Source organism: Quercus robur, chromosome 4, assembly GCF_932294415.1.
Source record: "Quercus robur chromosome 4, dhQueRobu3.1, whole genome shotgun sequence".
Lineage (NCBI taxonomy): Eukaryota > Viridiplantae > Streptophyta > Magnoliopsida > Fagales > Fagaceae > Quercus > Quercus robur.
In genome coordinates this window covers 15,149,876-15,167,616 of record NC_065537.1, presented here as the reverse complement: position 1 = coordinate 15,167,616, position 17,741 = coordinate 15,149,876, and the positions used below count along the sequence as shown (strand labels likewise).

Here is a 17,741-nt window from a genome sequence, read left to right as displayed (position 1 = left end):
ATTTTCAAAAATTCATTTTGCCCTGTTTTGGCGACTTGGTCGCGAGGGTTACTCAGAGATTTTCGCGGCTCAGCTCGCGACTTCCTCGTGGGTAGACCTTCCAGTTGCGAAAAACACTTAGAAAATTTTTCAAAATTTTGTCTTTGAGTGTTTTGGCGGCTTGACCTAGCGACTTGTTGGCGACTCACTTCAGTCACGAAAATCGCGTGTTCTGCAAAATGAGCTCATTTTCAACACTTTTCTCAAAAAGGGGTTCTCATTTGCCTGTCTTGCACTCTGTGTCTGTTCATTTTTTGATCTTGCTTTCACTTGTGCATCATAATTGTGGTAATCTTCAAATTCTTTCAACAACTTGTTACCATTCAATCTATCCTCAAGGAAAGGTATGGGTTTTGTTCTATACTCTTTGTTTTGCCTTTTCCTCATGTTTTTGTGTTCTCCTTGGTATTCATATTTCTCTAACCTGTGCTTGATCACTTTGGTGTATGATGTTCTCATTTTTGTGTGGTTTTAATCTGACCCACTCTATTGTGTAGCTACATTTGGGTCATTTTTGTCCCTTATTGCTATTTTCTGGACATCTCCATCTAGCTTTTAGGGTTTCTTCATTATCCCTAAATTGACACTAACCCACTGCTAATAATGTCTGTTGGATTGTGTTCTTTCTTTTCTTCTATTTATGATTTAGACTGGAAATGTCACCATTCAAGAAAGCAGCTGTGAAAGGAGGCAGTTCCAAAGGGAAGGAACATGTCATTGATGTTGATGACTACTCACCTCAAACAAAAGGGACTCGTTCTTCATCAAAAAGATTCGATCCCAACAAGTTCAGATCTTATGCTGCCTATCAGTCTCATGAGAATTATTTCCGAAATGCTACACCATTACTAGAAAGACCTGTTGATCAATCATCACTTCATGACACTGACATTCCGAAATAGTTTGCTCACAAGGATTGGAATTACCTTCTCTCTGATCTGGATGACGCGTATGAAGATTTGGTAAAGAAATTTTATGCCAACGCGATTGTGGAAGAAGATGAACTTAAGTGCTGGGTTAGAAAAAAGAATTTTTCAGTCTCTCCTGCATATTTGGTAGAGATCCTTCACATCAACCGACCAATGCTTCGACACTCACTGGTTTATGATGATTTTTGTCCTGATGAGGAACTTTTCAAGGAGGGTCTTGGACAAGACTTGGAATTCTCATCCAATGGAAACTCCGTCAGTGTTTCCTCTCTTCCTCCAAAACTGAGAGTGCTTACAATTGTGATGTTTCACAATTTGTACCCCTTATCAAGCACTGGGTATATGAACCTCAGACGTGCTTTGTTTCTTCATTATTTAATCTCTAATGTAGAAATTGTCATCTGTGCTCATATCTTCCATGTTCTGCGCAAAACAGTTCTACGAACTGAGTCCCGAATGTGCATTCCTTTCTGTTGTCTCATTTCAAGGATCTTGAAACTCAAGGGAATTTATCCAACGGCAGATGAATCCCCTCACCCAAAACCGAGTCCAATCAACATGCGTACATTCAACGCAAGCATTGGACATAGTCGTAAGAGAGCCAAACTGGAAACTTCCGCATCTCACAGTGGCTCTCATTTCAGCACTCTCTCCCTTGATGAAAAACTTGATCACATTGTATCCTCTGTACATGAGTTGAATACAAAGATGTCTGGACTCACATCCACTCTACACCATCACAGCACTCGATGGGATATGAAGTTTACCTCACTTCAAACTCAATTGGATCAGATTCAGAGAAGGCTAGAAGAGAATGTATGGCCTATTCCATGACAAAAAGAGGGAGTGATGGCCTGATCAGAGGGGGAGTGTTTCTGCATTCTTCAATTTAAGTTGTTATATTAGTTTAAGTTGTTATATTTTCTTCAGTTTAAGTTGTTATATTGTTTTGTACTCATGTTACTTATGTAAGCTTTTAGGGTTAATGTTTTATGCATGTTTGTAGGCTTTATGGTTTGTACCATGCTTTATGCAGCCTTTTATGCTTTGTTTAAATCAGACTTCTATCTAAATGTCTTGCATTTTGTTTTTAAGTACTGTCACTCTTATGCCCTTGTAGGATTGTTCCTAGATGCATATACTTAGTGTATTATGCATTGGTTGAATGTTAGGCATACAAGTAACTTGCTTTGATCTTGTTAACTTGTATGTTCAAGTGTTCATTCCAAGTGTGAATGAAAACTCTGATCACTACCTTGTGGTGATTACTTGGTTGATCAAGCCATGATTTGATACTTCACTTCATCCTTGCTTAATCACTTTAAGCCTGTTTCATATGCATTTCATACTTTTTTGCATACAATGATCATGGTGTATTGTTGTGTTTCAGTAGTTTCATGTTCTTATGATTCAAGTGCTTCACAGCTTCTAGAGTTAGGTGTGAGTGAGTTTTGTTCAACTGTTCCCAACTCACATGTTAAGTCTAGAGTCTGTTTTAGGGTTTTGTCACGAAATAGCCAAAGGGGGAGATTGTAAGGTTGAATTTAATCAACCATCTTATTGGCTTTATTCCGTGCCAAATTTGCTTGTATTTCAGCATTTAGTAACCCTGTATTTAGGTGGGTTTGTTGTAAGGGTAGTGAGTGAGATAGAGTGTTGATTGCTCAAGAGTGTGCAAGAAAACAGAGACTCGCGGCTTGATCTCATGGGTGGCTCATGGTTGCAAGCCACCAGACGCAACACACATGCCAAGCATGCCAGAAGGTGAACAGTCATGCTAGCTGGAGCACTACAGGACAAAACAGGACAACTGGCCATATGGTTATCTCACGACTGGATCTCACGACTCAGTCAAGTCACGAGGCCAAGTTGCGAGCCACCCCTGTTTTGTAAAACTTGACGTTTCACATTCTCCTCTCACCTCAGTATAAATACCCCTTATACCCACAAATGAAAGAGAGCTTCCAGAGAGAATTTTGAGAGAGAAACCCTAAAGAAAAACAAGATTGATTCACCTACAATTTATACATTAGAGTCTCTTCAAATTCCTCAACTCTCTTCCTCTCCATTGTCAAATCCTTGAGAGGCATTTTACCAAAACCTTGTTCTCACCATATTCATCACTGTGAAAGGGCTGTTTGGTTTTCTGGGAAGCAGTTAGGAAGGAACCAATCTACATTGGTTGATGCTACTGTCTAGTAGCGGAATCCGGGAAGCTAGAAAAGAAAAAGGTTCGGCGCAACCTCGTTGGAGCAAGAAGCTTAGAGGGCTTAGGTGCACTGGGTAGATTAGGCTTAGAGGGTTTATTGCTGTCCATGTATCCCAACTACATTTTCTAGTGGATTGTTTACCGCTTGGAGGGCGGCGGAGAGGTTTTTCGCCGAGGGCTTCGGTTTCCTCTTCGATAACACATCGCGTGTTGTCTTTGTGTTTGCATCTTCCTTCCCTTTATCTTTCCTTTTATTATCTGCTGTGGGTTGTGATTTTAATTTGGCTTAAATAGTTTTTCCAATTCTATATTATAGCTTATGTTCATTTTTCGCACACTAGTTGTTTGACATAAAGCTTGAATTGGTTAATTTGTAAATTGGGGGTCTAAACGTTCAAGGGTGTTTATACACATATTTGAACTTTCACATACCTTAAGTAACTTCCTCAAAATTGCATACTTCCTTCGGTTCATGTTCTCACTTCGTATTGCTAAGTCTTCTAATCTTCAATTTAGGAGGGAAAAAAATGTACGGTGAATCCATTATTTATCGATTTAAAAAAAATAATATATCGTATTTTTGGAGGGGGGCCAACTAATCGATTTGGAGGAGTAAAACGTGTCTTGAAATCAAACGAGTTTTTCCATTTCCCATAAAAGTGGTATCAAAATTTTCCTAAAATAGATTGTTAACCATTGTCTTAGGGTACCCGTTGGCATGACCCATGTTAATAAAATGACAATGGTTCACAGAGGTCAAATGGTATTTTTCTTAGGTTGTCTTTTCCATAGTTATGAATTCTATTAAGTTCCATCCCTAATAGCCAGAATTTTCCATTCTAATTAGTTAACCGAAACAAATTACCATTCTATTCCATCTCATTCCAACTTCAACTTATTTCGCTCCATTCCACTTGTTTCGGTCCATTTCACTAAATTCCACCCAGTATGGTAATTTCTGCTGGCATGTAAATAAATCATTTTTTTTTTCCGAAACCCTTTTTTTTTCTTGTGAGAAAATTTTATTACTTCACTTACATATGACATTTTATTATTTTCCTTTAACAATGTATTTTTCTTATTTACTTTACTCACATATGACATGGTTTTTTTTCTTCATTAATATAGTCATATGTAACATGTTATATACTTATATTATGTAATAACAATATTAAGTATGTACATTATTTTATTTTGAAATCAACTATATAAGTACAATATTCTCAAAAAAAAAAAAAAAAAAAAAAACTAAATAAGTACAAGATACCCCAATCATAATAAAATATTTAAACAAAAAGCACAAGAATATAACCTTAATCATAACATATAGTTCTCTTTATGCCTTTGAAGGAATGATTATTATCCTATCTCCAAATAGTCCAAGAAAGAAAATGAGGTGTCAGATTCCAAACTTAACTATCATCCTATTATACAACCCCATTAAAGAGAAGTGGTCTATGAAAGGGATGGCAAAAAATTTCCAGCCTGCTTGACCTATCTAGCCCTACACGGGTTTTCTTTACTTCGAAAGGGTGATAGTGTGGGGATGTTTGGGTTGCCCTACCTGAATGTGTGTGTGTGTATAGGATTATAAATATTAGGGTTGAAACAAGGTTTTTAATGAATAATTTTTATAATTCTATAATCTATATCATTATCATTGATAAATTTGTTATCTCATTTTTGATTAAAAGTAAGAATTTTAGGATTCTCGATCCAGTTCTTCAGACTTTCTGTTGGGAATCTGATTATGTAATTGGGGAGAAGAGAATTGTGTAGGTCACTTCAAGAGGACCTTGGCCTCCGAGAGAGAGAGAGAGAGAGAGAGAGAAGATTGTCTAACAATATTATTCATCAATGAATTATACATTCAGTTCTTATCCCTATATACTTGTAGGTAGTCCTTGCTTAACAACTAATAGAATGTTTGTTAGTTAACTAAGTAACCACTTGCCTATCTAACTCCTAATCAACCAATCAACCAATTAATCCAATGGTAACTAAACTACCTGTTACAACAGTCATAGTACACATGTAAATGATACAATGCAATTGAGGTTCCTAGCATTACCCCTCCCATTAAAAGCACCTTGTCCACAAGGTGAGGGAAAGAGAGCTGTAGTTGATGAAGAGATTCACAAGTAGGATTTGCAAGAGAAGAGCCTAACCATTGAATCAAAACTTCAGTAATGACCCGAGACCTTAAGATTTGGTCCTTGTCTGCAATACAGCAACAGGTTCTAAAATCACTTGTCCTGATTCATCAACAGGTGGTAAGGTAGGAAAGAGGTGTAACATGTCAGCCAAACTTCATCTTCAAACAAGATACATGAAACACAAGGTGAATTCTAGACTCAGGGGGTAAATCCAGCTTATATGAAACATTGCCAATCTTCTGTAGGACTTGAAAGTGACCAAAATATCTTGGTGAAAGGTTCCATCTACCCTTGTAAGCCAAAGTCTGCTGTCAATAGGGCTGCAACCTCAAAGAAACCAATCACCTACTGTAAAAAACCTTTCCTGCCTATGTTTATCAGCTTGGAACTACATTCAATCTTGTGTAGCAGCTAAATGAACCTTCAAAGTATCTAGAAAAACTTGTCTCTAACTTATCAATGAATCCAAGGCATCCACTCTAGTTGTACCTGGAATTTAAGCTTGGAGCTTAGGGGAGTAAAACCATACAAAGTCTGAAAGGGAGTAAACTTCAAACTGGTGTGGAAGGAAGTGTTGAACTAGTACTCAGCTAAAGGAAGCCAAGTTGCCCACTAATAAGGTCTATCACTGGTGAAAACTCTGAAATATTGTTCCAAAATCTTATTTACAATCTTTGTCTAACCATCTGACTGAGGGTGGTAGACTGAGGACATAGCCAAATCAGTGCCCTAGAGCCTAAATAATTCAAACCAAAACAAGGATGTAAAAGTAGCATCCCTATCACTCACTATAGAGGTAGGCGTCCCATGTAACTGGAAAATGTTTTGCATATAAAGAGAAGCAATTTTAGCTACATTATAAGGATGGGAAACTAGAACAAAATGTACATACTTAGCCAATCTATCCACAACTACTAGAATCACCTAAAACCCCATAGATTTAGGAAGGCCTTCCACAAAGTCCAAGATCACATCAGTCCAAGGAGTAGTAGGAATGGACAATGGTTAAAGCAACCTAACTGGAGAAGAGGTACCAGATTTGATCCTCTAACATACACCACAATCTCTATCAAATTTCTTGAGATCAAACTTCATTCCAGGCTAGTAAAACTCTCTCTTAGCTCTTTGATAAGACTTCAAGAACCCTGAGTGACCAGCCAAAGGGCTACTATGAAGATGGTGCAAGACCAGCCAAAGGACTACTTTTATATATATATATATATATATATAATTTTTACTTGCTAAACTCACACTGAAAATTGAAAGACAAAGAATACAACGATGACGAACGTGTGTGCTTTAAACTTTAGTATAAGGTAATAAATCCCATAACAACTAATTTCTCAATCAAAATATTTAATCCATTACAAAATTTTTTATTCTTAACAATAAAGATTACTTTTTTTTTTGTTTATTTATTGTAATTTTCATTCAGGGTTCTAAATGTGTCCTTATTGAATTGTTCCATGAAATTTTGGTCCTAGAAACTAGAATCATGAAGGAGAGGTCATGGAGCTATCATAAATTAACCTGGTCATAATATGCTCTTAAAAGAAATCTCATGTCTTTACTCACATATATCGTTACTAAAAGTAAAAAAAAGATTGAATTTGTCAGTGGTTCACAAGGCTTTATAAAAAAGGGGACTGTACTTGAACTGTATGTCCCAGGTTGAAAAAGAATTTCACTAGGCTTTATGATCATTAATTGGCAACTCACCATTAATGGTCCGATTGGATTGAGGGGGAGGAGGGAGAGTAGAGTAGAGTTGGCCCAAAATTAGCCTATTTTAAGCCAATTCTACTCTATTCCTTTCCGTTCCCCCTCCCTCCCCTCTTAATTCAAACGGGCCCTAAATATAAACTTGTCACTTATAGAGAACTTGTATGATATTAATTACTAATATTCTTGAGTAGTCATTCAATCTGCCACCTTTACAAAGCTTAAAATTTTAGCAATCCACAAATTAAATTCACAAACAAACTGAGGCAAAATCATTTCATATCATAATCCTTTTTATTTGTTTGTTAGTTTTAAAATTAAAAATCCTTAAACAGTTTGGCAAAATTTGGTAAGTGACCAGAATATGGTATATGTAATATTACAGAACCTACACTGCAAAATATTTTGAGCATTTTCAGTATATGAATCTTTCTTTTCATGGTTGAATTTTTGATGGCCTTGGTTTTTTTTGTTTTTTTTTTTTCAGGAAGGTTTCTGACTTGGATGTTGTTGGTGTAATTCCAGAAGAACTATGAAGTTTGACTTTCCTCTTCAATCTGTATGATTTCTTCTTTATATGTTTATTTACTTGCGTTTTGCATCAATATAGATTCAAAGTTCAAAAACGTGTACAAAACACCTTTGAACGTTTAGACCCCCAAATTACAACTTAACCAATTCAAGTAATATGTCAAACAACTAGTGTGCGGAAACTTAACATATGCTATAATATGAAATTGGTTAAAAACTATCTAAGTCATAACAAAATAAAATCCACAGCAGATAATAAATAGGCAAAGATAGAGAGGAAGGAAGATGCAAACACAAAGACAACACGCGATGTGTTATCGAAGAGGAAACCGAAGCCCTCGGCGAAAAACCTCTCCGCCACCCTCCAAGCGGTAAGCAATCCACTAGAAAATACAGTTGGGATACAAGGACAGTAATAGACCCTCCAATCCTAATCTACCCAGTGCACCTAAGCTCTCCAAGCTTCTTGCTCCAACGAGGTTGCGCCGAACCTTTTTCTTTTCTAGCTTCCCGGATTCCGCTACTAGACCGTAGCATCAACCAATGAAGATTGGTTCCTTCCTAACTGCTTCCCAGAAATCCAAACAACTGTCTCACAGTGATGATGATGGTGAGAACCAGGTTTGGTAGAATGCCTCTCAAGGATTTGACAATGGAGAGGAAGAGAGTTGAGGAATTTGAAGAGACTCTAAGGTAGAGATTGTGGGTGAAACAATCTGGTTTTTCTTTAGGGTTTCTCTCTTAAAATTCTCTCCGGAAGCTCTCTTTCAATCGTGGGTAAAAGGGGTATTTATACTGGAGTGGGAGAGGAATGTGAAACGTCAGGTTTTACAAAACAGGGGTGGCTCGCGGCTTGACCTCGCGGCTTGAGTAAGTCGCGAGATCCAGTCGCGAGTTAACCGTATGGCCAGTTGTCCTGTTTTGTCCTGTAGTGCTCCAGCTAGCATGACTGTTCATCTTCCAGCATGCTTGGCACGTGTGCTGCTTCTGGCGACTTGCAGCCGCGAGTCACCCGCGAGTCCCAGCCGCGAGTCTCTGTTTTCTTGCACACTCTTGAGCAAACTTCACTCTATCTCACTCACTACCCTTACAATAAACCCACCTAAATACAAGGTTACTAAATGCTGAATTACAAGCAAATTTGGCACGGAATAAAGCCAATTAGATGGTTGAATAAATTCAACCTTACAATCTCCCCCTTTGGCTATTCCGTGACAAAACCCTAAAACAGACTCTAGACTTAACATGTGAGTTGGGAACAGTTGAACAAAACTCACTCACACCTAACTCTAGAAGCTGTGAAGCACTTGAATCATATGAACATAATACTCCTGAAACACAACAATACACCATGATCATTGTAAGCAGAAAATTATAAATGCATATGAAACAGGCAATATGTGATCAAGCAAAGATGGAGTTAATAAACAAATCATGGCTTGATCAACCAAGTGAACACCACAAGGTAGTGATCACAGTGCTTATTCACACTTGGAATGAACACAAGGACATACAAGTTAACAAGCACAAGGCAAGACACTTGTATGCTCAACACTCAACCAATGCATAACACACAAGGTATATGCATCTAGGAACAATCCTACAAGGGCACAAGAGTGACAGTACATAAACTAAAATGCAGAACATTTAGATTAAAGTACTGATTTCAACATAGCATAAAGGCTGCATTAAGCAAGGTACATACCATAAAGCCTACAAACTATGCATAAAACATTAACCCTAAAAGCTTACAAAAGCAGATGGGTACAAACTCAAAAAAATCCTGAATAACATCATCAAAATATATTAGAGTTTAAACCAAGAGTATAAGTAATGAGTTAGAAACAACTATACACCAAAACACAGTGTATCAAAAAAAACAAAATACCCAAAACATAAGCATATATAAACAAAGTTTCTGATTTTGATAACTTTGACAACTCCCCCTCAACACATTACTCCCCCTTAAGATTTGCTTTTCTGCTTTTCATCATCAATGACATCTCCCCCTTTTTGACCGGAATGGCCAAAGGGTCACTGGTCATGCTGAGTGGTGAAGCTGTTAAGTTTTGCAGACAATACATCAATCTGGTCCTGCATGGCTCTCATCCTGTCAGAGTACTCAGTCTGGACTTCTCTGATCCCATCAAGTCGTTCCAGAATGATTTGGAAAGCATCTGGAGGTGTATCAGAAGAAGTTGATGCTCTAGACCTTTTGCCACTCCTTCTGGGTGTGGAGGTTGATGCATGCTCTGCTGCCTCTGCTTCAGTATCCATTGGGACACCCTCTCCTTCATCACCTTCATCTTCTTCTCCTGGAAGCCTAACACTTATCCTTTTGCAGGTAAGCTTGTTAATTGCAGAGGGTGTGGACATGAGACTGATGTCTTGAGGGATTGGAACACCCTTCCTTCTAAAAATCCTCATTAGCAAACTGGGAAAGATCAATTTTGGCCTGGAGGTTGTTCTTGTCTCATCCACAATGGTGTCATATATGTGGGAACTTATGTCTATGAAATTCTTTTCTTTGAGATCCATCAGAAAAACTGCTCTAGCACAATTGATTGTAGTCAATTTCTTAATGGGATAGAGGTTAAACATCATGATTATTGTTAGACACCTCATGTCCACTGGAAAGGCAGTGGTATTCAAACATTTCCCTTCTCTCTGCCCACCTATCCTTTGTTGAATAGTTTCAATAGAAACACTCATATCCTTGTAATTGATAAATTCCTCATCTTCCAATCCTTCAAGCCCTAGTACATCATCTATGACATGAGCATCCAAAACGAATTCTTTACCTCTAACCCAGCAACTTAATTCATTCTCCTTTATCACAGCATTTGAGTAAAATTCCCTAATCAGGGGTTCACACACAACAGGGAAATCGCTCAGAAGCTTTTCCCATCCTTTTCCTTCAAAACAGCTGGGGATAAAGGTTTGTCTTAAGTCCTCCAAATCGACAAATCTTTCTTGAATAATTCCTGCATTCAAGAAGTTATCCTTGTATCTCTCAAAGTGATGAATTGACCTAAACAGTTTAGAATCCATTTTTAATCTTTTGTCAGCCTTCTTTGTAGTAGATTTCTTCTTCGGAGGTGAGGGAGCCATCTGTGAACAATCAGAAAAGGCCACAACAGCATAGAACAATATATGTGCAGAACCAGTCAGTACCATGTAATTAACAAAGAGATATCATCCATACAAATGAACTTTGAACACTTAAACAATAAGTTACTTAGATCAATCACATGGATAAACCAAGCCTAAGATAGGAAACACATGAACAACATGGAGAAACTATCCTAAAGGCAGATATAAGTCATTGAGACATATAATGGAAAAAAATGATATGACACACAATCAGTATTTTGAGACTAACAGAAGCTCCCAACAGATTAACACAATAGAACAAGCACATTCAGCACAGTAAAAACACACAATATCCAACGGAACATTTTGAAACAACACAACAGCTCAAAGTTCAGATAAAATAAAATAATCACTTAGCTAAGCACAGGATGAAGAGCAATAAGGAAACAACTAAGATCAAATCAAATTCTAGCAGCAGCATTCGCAAGCTAAGCATGAACAAGGAGCAAAAACCGAAACACAAACCCATTTCTAAATCACAAACATATGCGAAAAAATAAAGGGAAAAGCACAAAATCAAGTAGAAAAGGGTGCAAAAACTGAAAACCCATACCTGTGACTTGAAGATTTGAGCTACAAGAGTGCAACAATGGAGATTGGAAATGGGAGCACGGAGTGTTTGGGAGGGAGATAGTTTAGAGAGAAGATGAACAGTCACAAACGTTCGAGGGAAAGACTGAAAAGAGGTTTAAAAACTACTCCTGTTTCTGCCAAACACGCGATTTTCGCGACTTGATTAAGTCGCCACACAGTCGCCAGCTCAAGCCTCCAAAGCACTCAAGAACAAAAATTTGAAAATTTTTCTAAGTGTTTTTCGCGACTGGAAGGTCTACCCGCGAGTGAGTCGCGAGCTGAGCCGCGAAAATCTCTGAGTGAACCTCGCGACTGGACCTTCCACTCGCGAACAAGTCGCCAAAAATGACCAGTGAAGATGCGACTGAGGCTCGCGACTTGACATACCCGCGACTGAGCCGCCAAAACAGGGCAAAACAGGATTTTTGAAATTTTCAGATTTTTCAAATAAAATACTTTCCAAAAACACCTAAAACACTCAAAAATCTTTTTGTGCTTGAATTAACAAAGATTGAGCATGTGAAAACACATTTCATCAAGTACAATCACACAAATGAATATGGCATTTATTGAACATAAACTTGTGTGTTGTGTGTGGATATCAACAATTAGATAGTCCTTCGTCTAATGTGAAGCTTCAATGATCGATTCAACCAAGGCATACACAGTTAGCACTAGATCATGTGACCTATCTTAATTATAGAAATATGTATATATGACCTCTCACAAAACTTGATAACATGACTTGGAGCTTTACATTTTACTCCACTTTTAATCATAACATTTGATCTTTTTGATCTTTTGAGGCAATCACCTCTCATTGTGAGAGTGATATTTGACATTTCATCTTAATGAACAAGCCTTTGGCTTTTTGAATAAACATTCACTTTAATATAAGGTCGCTTACCCTTTTTCCTAGTCGAATACTAGAATGTGCGACAGGCTTTTGCAGCTCAATATCTCTTTTCATTTGGAGATTTACATTTGGTGAGCTATTTTTAGCAAAACAAAAATAAAGAGTGGGAAGATATATAGACACAAGTCTATGCATGTCTCAAGATCAACATAACCATTCACTAATCATTCATGACAAGTTTGAAGATCTATTTACAACAATCACATAGATTTCAAGATTTTTCCCACAGTGATATAAGTGCATGAAGACAAGCAATGCTCGAAAATGCACAAAGCCATTAGCACAAAGGTACAAGACAAAACAAGTTTTGAGACAAAACTCAACAAAGTCAATCAAGCTTTTTGATTTTCTAATTTTTTATGTGATTTTTGGATTTTTGACACAAGAAACAAAAAGATTGATAAAACAAAATTAAAAAATATTCACAAGTAGACAAGCAAACAACCAACATCAAAAACAGCAAGCAAACCAAACAAACAATGTCACAAAGCATAGGAAGTATTAATGCATGGACATGTTGTAATGCTTATGCATGAGTACCCTTTTTCACCCACACGTCACTTGCGTTTGGGGTGATTTTCTTATAGGATTGGGCACGGGAGTTAGGGCTTTCAAACCTTCGTGAGAAGCTTTCCAAGCAGTTGGTGAATGCACCAATCATCTTCATCACGTTCATCATTCCGGGATCTCCATTTTGATCTCTAGATTGATCACCTGCCCAAATTCTCCTATCATTTCTGGGTCCTCCTGACCTTTGAGGAGTTGCACTGTTCTTTGCTTTCAGCTTTTAGTCGAGTATGCCCTTGAAGTCCGCAATAATGGCACACATAAGTTCCTCTAGGACTTCTTTGTGGTCGTGGACGTGACTTGGCACGAGATTCAGACCTGCCCACAGACTGATTACGGGGATTCAGCATCCGTTGGTTCACCACATTCTTCTTCTCCTCCACCTCGAGCTTCTCACCAGTAAGGTCAGCTACAACTAGATCTTTGGCCTTTACAAACTTCACTTCTTTAGTGACATTTCCAGATGAACTACTTCCTCCGGTATATCCCAATCTGGATTTGTCTGAAAAGCTCTTTTGAGATAATATAACATCATCTAGCTTCTTGGTGGTGACCCTCTCTATTTTAGCATTCGCTTGCACAACCTCATTCTCAAGAAATCTCACTTTTGTGTAAGCTTCGGACAACTCACCATTCAGTGTTTCTAACTCACATTTGGCCTCCCTATATCGAATTAGGAGACTTTTGTAGTCCTCCTCAGCCTTCTTCATTTTTCTCACAGCAGCCTTGGCCACCCTTGTGTACTCACTCGACTTCTCCAAGAGTGAGTTATAATTCTCTTGAAGATTTGCTGTGCTTTCATCTTCTTCAGCATCTGATTCTTCAACAATTCCTAGTGATTCATCATCACTGTGTTCTCCAAGTTCTCGTACAAGCAGATTTAACTCATCCGAAGACTCAACATGAGCAATAGTCATAAAAGCTGAATAGTTCCCCTCTCCATCACAGCTCTCTTCAGATTCTGAGTCAGACGAATCCGAGTCACTCAAGGTCGTGGCATACACTTTACCTTTCGATTTCAAATAATTCGGACATTCCTTCTTAAAGTGTCCATGCCCGTTACATTCAAAACAAGTGACACCTTGTGTGGGTTGGGATTCTTTTCCATCTTTCTTTTTGAAATCCCTCTTCTCCCTTCCAGAACTTTGGAATTTTCTTTTATCATCAAATTTGCCATTATTTTTGAATTTCAAGAACTTTCTGAAATTTTTGACAAGGTAGGCTACATCTTTGTCAACCACATCTTCTCCCGATGAGTCTTGATCTTCCACCTTCTCATTAATGGTCTTTAGAGCAAGAGATTTACTCTTCCGTTGATTGGGCAGCGACATCTCATAAGTCTGCAGAGAACCAACCAGCTCCTGTACTTTGATGTCATCAAAATCCTTGCTCTCTTCAATTGCTGTCACTTTAGCACGAAAACTTTCCGGCAATGATCGAAGGATCTTCCTTACAATCTTTGAGTCCTCCGTTTTCTCCCCCAAGTTGAACTTACTGACAACCACCTCATTTAACTTTCCATAGAAAGAGTCAAAAGACTCATCCTCACTCATTTTGAGCTCCTCAAACCGAGTGGTCAGCATTTGTAACTTGGTGTCTTTCACTTTCTTCGTGCCTTCATAAGTGGTTTCCAGAATCTCCCATGCTTCTTTGGCAATGGTAATGTGAGAAATCCTGTGAAATTCATCTGGAGACACACCACAGAAAATAGCATTGAGTGCTTTACTGTTAGCATTAGATGCAGCAAGTGCTGCCTTATCCCATGTGGATTTGGCTGCCTCAGGTTTGGTCCAACCAATCTCAACAGCATCCCAAACGGATTCATCAATAGAACACAGAAAAGCTCTCATGCGAACCTTCCAAAAAGCATAATTACTACCATCAAAATATGGAGGTGCATTTAGGGATTGAGACCTATCCATCTCAAAAGGGGGTCAAGGATCACACGATGGTAATGAAACCAATAGCAGTGTACCCGCTCTGATACCAATTCAAAGTTCAAAAACGTGTACAAAACACCTTTGAACGTTTAGACCCCCAAATTACAACTTAACCAATTCAAGCAATATGTCAAACAACTAGTGTGCGGAAACTTAACATATGCTATAATATGAAATTGGTTAAAAACTATCTAAGCCATAACAAAATAAAATCCACAGCAGATAATAAATAGGCAAAGATAGAGAGGAAGGAAGATGCAAACACAAAGACAACACGCGATGTGTTATCGAAGAGGAAACCGAAGCCCTCGGCGTAAAACCTCTCCGCCGCCCTCCAAGCGGTAAGCAATCCACTAGAAAATACAGTTGGGATACAAGGACAGCAATAGACCCTCCAAGCCTAATCTACCCAGTGCACCTAAGCCCTCCAAGCTTCTTGCTCCAACGAGGTTGCGCCGAACCTTTTTCTTTTCTAGCTTCCCGGATTCCGCTACTAGACCGTAGTATCAACCAATGAAGATTGGTTTCTTCCTAACTGCTTCCCAGAAATCCAAACAACTGTCTCATAGTGATGATGATGGTGAGAACCAGGTTTGGTAGAATGCCTCTCAAGGATTTGACAATGGAGAGGAAGAGAGTTGAGGAATTTGAAGAGACTCTAAGGTAGAGATTGTGGGTGAAACAATCTGGTTTTTCTTTAGGTTTCTCTCTTAAAATTCTCTCTGGAAGCTCTCTTTCAATCGTGGGTAAAAGGAGTATTTATACTGGAGTGGGAGAGGAATGTGAAACGTCAGGTTTTACAAAACAGGGGTGGCTCGCGGCTTGACCTCGCGGCTTGAGTAAGTCGCGAGATCCAGTCGCGAGTTAACCGTATGGCCAGTTGTCCTGTTTTGTCCTGTAGTGCTCCAGCTAGCATGACTGTTCATCTTCCAGCATGCTTGGCACGTGTGCTGCTTCTGGCGGCTTGCAGCCACGAGTCACCCGCGAGTCCCAGCCGCGAGTCTCTGTTTTCTTGCACATTCTTGAGCAAACTTCACTCTATCTCACTCACTACCCTTACAACAAACCCACCTAAATACAGGGTTACTAAATGCTGAATTACAAGCAAATTTGGCACGGAATAAAGCCAATTAGATGGTTGAATAAATTCAACCTTACATAGATTACCTTTTTTTTCATGTAAGCTAGGATTGAACTTAAACTTTGAAACTGTAGTTCATTAGTCGACCACTTGAAATTCATACTAGATGTTATATGCTAGTTTTCTAGGATGGCTCATTTTCTTATAGTCTGCTAAATGTGCTAAGTTTTCTACATTTCTTACAGGAATTTGTCCCAAAATTACTTGACAGGTAGCCTGTCTACGTCAATTGGCAATCTAACTAGCATGCAATACCTGTAAGCCCATCCGAATTTTGATTTGAAATTCATAAAACTTGGAACTTGGTGTACATCTTATTTTAGTTAATCTTACCCTTTTTTTCTTTGCTCTGATGTTTAATAAATTAGGACTTTAGCCTTTAATGCATTATCAGGTACGCTTCCAAAGGAACTTGGAAATCTTATGAATTTAATATCATTGTAAGTTACCCTCATTCAAAATTTGTAAGTCATCTATATGGCATTTTGGTGGCCTTGTTTTTCCCAGATACTGTGGCCTTCCACTACTACCATTTCTTTGTAGTAATATATTGGATTAAGTGTTTCACAAAAAGAGGAATTTAGTACTCATCCAGATGCAAGTCTATTCCTTTGTTCTCTACATTTCTTATAACTTAAAAAAAAAAAAAGGAAATTATCCTGGAACACTGCATATCATATTCTTGGTGCAAAATAGAATCAAATCATTGGTTTACATTTTATTTATTGTTTTACATGTTAATTTTGTAGGTCTCTTTCAACAAACAAATTCTTTGGTTCTCTGCCATCTGAGCTTGGGAATTTAGTGAAATTAGAAGAGTTGTAAGTTCTACAACAATCTAACCTTCCTTTTTCATTGCATTTGTAGCTAGTTCTTGCTATTCATAGGATTGTAACACCACATCTTGAACTATCATAGTATCACTGTAATTCCGTTGGACTACACGCTTTGATTGTCATCAGCAGGGTGGTTACTGTTAGCTTTATCGTTTGGCCATCAGACTAGGCTAATCAAGTCTTTAATACCATCTTGCATGGCATAAAAAGAAGTGTTAGTGAATGGTTAGACCCTTAAATACCTGAAATCCACAAACTAGGGATGTGGATTCCATTTAAAAAAGAAAAAGAAAAAAGAATAGACTGATATTTTATTGATAACTTACTTTTATAATTTACATTTTGCATTTGGGGACTGATTTAAAGGCCCGATAGAATTTAATTGTTAAGATAAAATATTCTCAAAAAAGATTCTAACTAGTATTCTAATTTTCTTTTTAACTTTTGGTTTTTAAATTCTTTAACTGCTTTAGTTGAGTTGTGAAAATATGAGATATTAGGATTGAAAGAGATAAAAAGAAATGAGAAAATTGGAGAGAGAAATTTGAGAAAAAGGTTTAGGCTACACTAATAAGCCCTTCACCTGCTAATACAAAAAGTAACTCCAACACTCCCACTCAAGTTAGAGCATATAGATCAAACATGCCTAGCTAGAAAGACAATCGTTGAAAAGTGGTATGAGGTAATGGTTTTGTGAGGACATAACCAAATAGATAATCAAAAGGAACAAATGAAGAGAGACAAACTATTTCTTCACCAATAAATGTTGAATGAAGTGATAATCAATCTCAATATGTTTGGTATGCTCATAGAACACCAAATTGTTAGCAATAAAGATAGTAGCTTGATTGTCACAATACATATGAATAGGAGTAGAAACATCGATATCTCCTATGCGTATCTGCTATGCATATGCATAGGAGACATTGAACCCATAACATCTCAGAAGTAGTATCAGCCATAGCTTGATATCAACTTTAGCACTAGAAATGGAAATAACACTTAGATTCTTACTGTGCCAAGTAACAA

The 17,741-nt window shown here is 37.9% G+C and overlaps 1 protein-coding gene and 1 long non-coding RNA gene across 3 annotated transcripts in view; one reads left to right on the top strand and one right to left on the bottom strand.

Moving 5' to 3' along the window:
• The window catches only part of LOC126720672 (probable LRR receptor-like serine/threonine-protein kinase At1g56140), a 28,168-nt gene extending 24,414 nt beyond the window's left edge, over positions 1-3,754 (bottom strand). Inside the window, exon 1 of the mRNA XM_050423414.1 lies at positions 3,610-3,754. Coding sequence (XP_050279371.1) covers positions 3,610-3,651 — 42 coding nt within the window. The 5' untranslated portion in view covers positions 3,652-3,754. The remainder of the gene's footprint in view (positions 1-3,609) is intronic.
• Positions 3,755-7,540: 3,786 nt separating this feature from the next.
• Positions 7,541-16,699, top strand: LOC126724374 (uncharacterized). Of its 2 annotated transcripts, XR_007654955.1 has the most exons (4): positions 7,541-7,614; positions 16,062-16,133; positions 16,245-16,316; positions 16,626-16,699. It is a non-coding gene; the product is annotated as an uncharacterized LOC126724374 (long non-coding RNA). The 2 variants fall into 2 exon arrangements; XR_007654954.1 differs by having other exon boundaries at positions 16,062-16,316.
• Positions 16,700-17,741: the final 1,042 nt, after the last annotated feature.